Below are 6,556 nucleotides of genomic sequence, written 5' to 3' on the forward strand. Positions count from 1 at the left end.
TTGGCATAATGCATAGCTGGTGAGTCTGGAGCATTTTGCAAGCAGTGCCTGTTTCTTTCAGATGAACAAAATGAGAATGAAGAGGAGGATGATGAAAAGCCTGATGTAAAGACTGATGAAGAAAATTGTGGACCTGAAAGCATAGTCTTTGATGGCTCAGTTTGCCCAGAAGGTACCTAAGCTGTTATTTCCTTCTGTTAACTTGTTGTTTAGCTTTACGGGCAACATCATGTGTTTGAAAAGAAAACACAGTTTTTAAAAATTATTCACTGCATGGTAAAATCATGAAGGGCTGGAATGTGTGTACCCCTTCTGTGTGCAGCATTTTTCCCTGGGAAACTTTGGTCAAGACAATAAAACTGCTGGTAGTATAGACTACCCTAATTAAAAAAGTTTGGAAAAATAATTCCTAGTGCTTAGCTAAATTTAAATTCTTTTGTGTAACGAAGCATTCACCATTTCATGGCTGGTATCTGGAGAGAAAAGGCTCCTGTCTGGATTGGAGCAGTGGCAAGGCTCTGGAAAGCAGTGGCAAGGCTCTGGAAACCAGCTGACTGGCCTGGCTGGATCCCTCTCTGTTCTGGGAAATTCTGAGGGGGATCCTCATGCTGTTAATTGAAGCTCTTTGTTACCACCTCGTGGATTTATGCAGCAATTGCCTGTTGCTAGGCTGCTCTGAAAAGTTAGTAGCTTTACTTTGCAGAATCCTCTTCATTTGTGCATTCAAAAAAGGCAGGCAACCTCTCTCCCGCCTTTTCTTTTGTACAAGCTTAGCTAATTTAGGATGTTTTTTTAAAAAAATAATCTTTGAATGATGTGTCAATGACTGTGTAACAGCACTGCTTCATTTTTAAGTTCTAACTTAACAACAATTTGCCTTCCCTTTTTTTTTTAAATTGGATTTTAAAATTATTTCTACAAATTGAATTTTTAATTAACTTCTTCTTTATCTCATTTTTTGACGGAATGTTGGGAAGAAATAAAGATTTTTATTTCCTAAAATGTCCAAATTGTTAATTTAATAGGGTAATTACATGTTGCATTAGCGTCTTCATATTTGTCTCTTTATGTGGAATTTTTTTTTGCCTTTATTGGGGTCTCTTTTTTATTATTGTGCTTGCTGATTTGGGCATAATTATGCATTTGCTAAGCATTACTGAAATCACAGTATTAGATAGAAATTCACAGATCTTCCTTACCATGACACAGGTTCTATGAAATACAGTTTTGTTTACAAGTAGAGTTGTAAATGATCCCTACAGCAAGTTCATAATTTATAGTGAAGGGTGCTATGGAGAAACAACTATGTGCTCCCATAATTGAAGATTTTACTGGAACATGTATTAACTACTGGAACTGCATTGCTTACAAAAGCTAATTTTTGAGCATTTGCCTTTAATGCTGGCTTTGATGCATTTAATCTGACTTCTGGAAACAAGCTGCCTTGTCTGAATGTAAAGAAGAAAAAAATCCATCCAAGACATTCACCTGTTCATGGAGGCACGTGGCCCATGGGTTTATGTTTAAGGAAGCTCTAGGGAACCAAACTCATGGTGTTATTATGGGGAATGCTGGGAATGTGCACAGCAGGACAAGGTACCAGCTCTACTCAGTAACTCCAGAGTAGTCACAGTGGATGTAAGCTCTTCTTTGACCCTTTCCCTCTCAGGCTGCAGTGAGGATCTCTTCCTGAACACCATCCAGCTCCGGCAGCAGCGGATAGGCATTGAGAAAGCTTTAGAAGAGGAGAAGAAAGTTGCTGCTGACCTCAAAAAGGCATATAATGTCTTGGCCGTAAAGGTATTGTAGTGTTCCCTCAGGAAGCGTCAGCATGTTCAATGTAGTGCTAGTGATTAGTGCTGGTCTAAGACTTAAAAACAGAATCCTGACCCTCTGAGAGGCCTCCATTTGGGAAGAGATATCTGTGGTAGCATAGAGGCAGGAGGCAGCTCGACATGGGATACCTGTTCTCCTGAAAAGGGTAAATCAAGCTGGTCCAACCTTAGCTTTCATGGGGCTGGATCCAGTCTTTAGGTCCGTTCCTTCCCAGCTGTCTAACCTCATGCAGCAGCAGGAACTGGATTCTCTGGTTCAGATGAAACACATGGTGTGGTCTGGCCTATCCTCTGTGTGTGTGTATGGGAACAGAGATTAATGAATACTTACCCTAACACAAATCCATGTTAAAATAAATGCATAAAAGTTCTATTCTTCCATCTATTTCTTTTGCTTTTAGTTATTTTCCGTTGCTCTTTGTCACAGGTAATAGCTGAATGAACTTTTGGTACAAATTTTCCATTTTGCCTTTTTGAACTCCTGCATTCATTAAGAAATTTGATTTCTACTGATTAAAAAAATATCTTATTTTGAAGGGTTATCTGGAAGAGAGAGGGTGCTACCAAAATAACTTTATGAAGTCTTGCACTTTTTTTGTCTCAAAAATGTTCCATCAAGCATGCTTAACATACAACATTTTTAGTTTTTAAAGGCTTTCCTAAGTGCCAGCTGCCACATATTCACCCTGGGGCATGACATTTGAGTCTGAATTGTTTCTTTCTCATGCAGAATCAATAAGCATTTCCAGGCATAACACAATAAAAATTATCTTGCAGGCTCTGTAGATCTACAAATGTTTTAGATGCTAAACAAAGCAGCTGTCTCTTGATACATACAGAGCAGCTCTAAGGAGACATTCACGAGTGTACACGTGTGCAGAGGTATTCAGGTTAGAATTTTGCTTGAATATATGTAGATAATCCTTGGGTTTGCCTATGAAACTCACCTATTATATGTAGTTTAAAAAAAAAGCACATTTTTTATATATTTCTTTCCCTTCAGATCAGGAACTCTAGCAGAACCTTGTTGCCTTATGTATTCCAAGTGTCACAGGATTTTGTTTGTCCACAATTTGTCTTTCTGCAGGCAAAAGAAATAGAAACCAGTCTGGACACAACAAACAGGGAACTGGAGGCCTTTCAGTGGGAAAAGCTGCACAAATTGAATGAGCTGGATGTAGTTGTGCCTTTGAGACTCCATCAGGTAATTCAAGATGCTGTGCATCTGCACATGCAGAATAGCCTGTGTACATCTAAACAACAGTGTTACTGTTCTTTGGGGCCCTTAGTTCCTGATTCACTATGGTCTCCTTGCAAGGAAGGGCCATTAACTGAACTTCATGCTTCTATTTCCTCTAGAATTCCCTTTTTTTCCCTTCTCCTGTACTGACAGAAATGACGTAAGGACAGGGAGTCTGGCCCATAGCTGAAATGTGCATGGTCTTCAAGTGCTTTATAGGCTTGGCATGGTATTCTCCTTCAGGTCCATACCTAGTGATATTCTCCTGAGGGGAAAAAAAAAGAAAAACCTCCCCGGAAAAAAAAAATCAAAAATCAAAAAATCCCCAAAAAGTATTGAAACTAATGGGAATTCTGCCCAATTCAATAATGCCAGATTGGATACAATACATTCATTCACACAATTCCCTGGCCAAAAAGAGTTGTACCCATGCCCACCTCACTCACTAATTCTCAATTGCTCACACATTTTTTATAGAGACATTTCCATCACCCTTAATAAGTGAAGCCAGCCTTGCTTATTTCTGGCTGCTTTTGCAGGTGCAGTGCTTGGTTGATGGGGAGATGCCCCATGACTTCTCCCAGACTTTAGTATTTACCAACCAGTCCTTGCATTACCTGAAGAAGAGAATCGTGGACCTACGTAATGAGAAGATAATGCAAAGAGAGATACATAAGAAGGCCAAGGAGCAACATAAGCGGCTTCTCCAGGACAAAAAGGAGATGGAGATGGAGATTCAAGGTGAGTAACAGAGACTCTGAACAACACAGCATTGCTAATGTTCCTTCTGTCCCTCTCACTGGCTGTGGATAACTCACCACATCTGGCTCTATGCTTGCACAGATGTCACAGAGGGTTACTGCAGAAAATAGAGCAGATCAAGTGGACTGTTTTGATGGAGTAGCAGTTCTCCAGCATTGCAGAGTCATCAGGCTGTGCAAAATAATTTGGCAACTTAATATAAGTAGTGCTGACTGAAATGAAACACTGGAAGTCTGGACACATGTTTGCTATTTCTACCTGTAAACCAGAACTCCTAGGATAAAAAGTAGTTTCTCCAAAGATACATAAGCTTTTTCTGGTAATTTCCTCCCCTTTGGAACACCTGAAAAAGGAAACAAGACCTATTCAAGTCAGTTTCCCAACAGCCAAACCCCAAGTTGTGTCTAGCACTACCAGACCTGCAGAGGCCCTATACAGCCTGTGGTGTGAGAGTGGTTTACTAGGACCAGCTTAGAGTGTGGCTTAGTGACCACAGTAAGCATGATCATGGGCATGGACAAGTGGCATGACTCAGCTGTGAGCTCTCTGTGGTTTTGTGTGAATTATTTATTACAGAGCAAATACCAAAGGGCTCAGACAAGACGCTAGCATAAGGCAGAAATTCTTGTAAACCAGTGAATGATAGTGATGCCATTTGTGCCAATGTCCCTCTGTTAGGACTGGAAGAGAAGTGCAATAATCTGATGATGGAGAAGTTTGGTCGGCTGGTTGATTTTGAAGCAGTTCAAGTACACTCTGTTAATATACCTATGGAGCAGATGAAAGTGAGAATAATGGAGAAAGAGTATGAGCATTTCATGGAGCTCAAAGAATGGGAGGTAAGCAGCAGGAAGAGGAGGAAGACACGTGTTTTGATGATCTGTTAGGGCTTTGTTTTCCTGGGGACTGAAAAGTTATCCTAAAATCTTTTGTCAACTTGCTCATGTTTGATTTTTTTCACTTGTCCTTAATAAACCATAGTGTTCAACTCCAATTTCCCATCTTCATTGCTACCTCTGCTCCAGTTGCTGGTGCACATCCTATTTTTCACAGAGGTAGTTGATCTCTCTGTTTTGTTTTCCTCAAACACATTATCCTATTTCATTCCCTACATGAAGCTCTTGCAGAGTGCTTTTCTCTGGTTCTCAGGTGCCATTCAGCACCTCCTGCCTTCTCTCAGTGCCTTTGGTGACAGACTTTGAGTACAGGGCAGGTTCTGGCTCATGCCTGGGGTGCCAATCTGTGCAGTCTGAAAAGTTCATGTCTCCATTTGGTGAGGCCTAAGGCTCAGCTGCTATGGTGCAAGCAGGCAACATGCTTATGCTGCCTTTACAGAAGAGCACAGGAGGGTACAGAAATACTATGTACCAAATGGCTTTTTCTCACACTGTTGCCTAACTGCTTTACTTAGGCATTTGTAATTTAGATATATTAAAAACAAAAAGATGACACTGCACTAAAGGTACTGTGTGGCAGGATCAGTCTAATGTTTACCTGTGACATTTACATTGTGCCAAGCACTTCTTCCCCACTCCACACTTTTTGTCCTCTCTCATCCCAGGTCAACTTTTTACATCTTTCTAGGAAAGAATTGTAGTCCTGCAGCATCAGCTAACGAAGCTGACAAGGGAAAACACCAGCAAGCTGCAACAGCTGAACAGGTTTTGCCGTGAAAAGCATCAGCTTGAAACTGAGCTGGAATCATTGACAACTGGTCAGGTGAGCCTTGTAGCCACTGCAGTGCTTGCAGATTTGGGACTGTTCAGAAGTGGGTAAGGGATCATCTGGCCCTCCCCAGCTCTCTGGTCTCACGTCCTACTCTGCAGTCAGCAGTTTGGGCTAGGAGTGGGACAGGCTGAATGGCTGCTCCATCCTTACCATCTCTACAATTTCTTACTTGTTGCTTTCTAAGACTGAAACAAACTAATTTCTAATTAAAATATGCCTTGAAGGAATTAAAAGAATATTCCTTTGTTACATGGAAACAATCATATTACAGTCATGTTAACAGCATTACAATAGAAGTGGATTTATTGCTCTGTACCAGGGAGTAAGTTTAAAGTAGTGAACCTTCACTCTTTCACATTGTTCTGACTAAGGTGGGGAGAAGTCATGGGTATGTCCTGGTTCTTGGAAAGCTTCACTTTCCCTGTTTGAAATAAATTTCCACTGTTCATTCTCCATGTTTTATGGGAGCCATTTTTTTTCTCTATAGGGAGAATTGGAGGGCACCCGAAGTGCTGACCTCAAAGAGACAGCCCGGCTGGAGTCACGGCTCATGCGCATGACTTGTGACGTGGCCCTTCTGAGAGAGGAAATCAGCCAGGGCAGATTTGATGAGACGTAAAAGAACTCACTTTCTGAGCAGAAAAGGTGGGTGCCTCTTTCTACAGGCTTTACCACAGGACTCTGAGACTCGAACTCCCTCTTCAGAAATAGGATGACAATCTACGTCACCCTCAAAATTAACTGCGGCAGCAGTCATGCCTGGAAGAGCAAAATTAATTGTTTTGGCTATCCAGGGGTTTAGTTGTAAAGGGTTGTATTTGTTTTTTCTCTCCAAATATGACTGTAACAACATATTTGGAATAAAAAATAAAACTACTAAATACTGTTATCAGTCCATTGCAGAGGGTGGCACTGAACAAGGTGCACTGTGTGTGTCCATGTGTGCGCATAATGTCTATCTTCAAACACGTGGCTGTGGAAAGCTGGTTTG

At 41.1% G+C, this 6,556-nt stretch overlaps 1 protein-coding gene across 1 annotated transcript in view; it reads left to right on the forward strand.

Annotated features, from left to right (window-relative positions):
* CFAP44 (cilia and flagella associated protein 44) overlaps positions 1 to 6,367 on the forward strand; it is a gene marked incomplete at both ends in the record, with an annotated part of 43,219 nt that extends 36,852 nt beyond the window's left edge. Inside the window, 8 exons of the mRNA XM_084201053.1 lie at positions 62 to 172; positions 1,670 to 1,800; positions 2,923 to 3,039; positions 3,615 to 3,816; positions 4,516 to 4,676; positions 5,422 to 5,556; positions 6,053 to 6,180; positions 6,271 to 6,367. Coding sequence (XP_084057179.1) covers positions 62 to 172; positions 1,670 to 1,800; positions 2,923 to 3,039; positions 3,615 to 3,816; positions 4,516 to 4,676; positions 5,422 to 5,556; positions 6,053 to 6,180; positions 6,271 to 6,367 — 1,082 coding nt within the window. The remainder of the gene's footprint in view (positions 1 to 61; positions 173 to 1,669; positions 1,801 to 2,922; positions 3,040 to 3,614; positions 3,817 to 4,515; positions 4,677 to 5,421; positions 5,557 to 6,052; positions 6,181 to 6,270) is intronic.
* Between the last annotated feature and the right edge of the window lie 189 nt (positions 6,368 to 6,556).

This window comes from Fringilla coelebs (assembly GCF_963513975.1).
Source record: "Fringilla coelebs genome assembly, chromosome: 2".
Classification (NCBI taxonomy): Eukaryota; Metazoa; Chordata; class Aves; order Passeriformes; family Fringillidae; genus Fringilla; species Fringilla coelebs.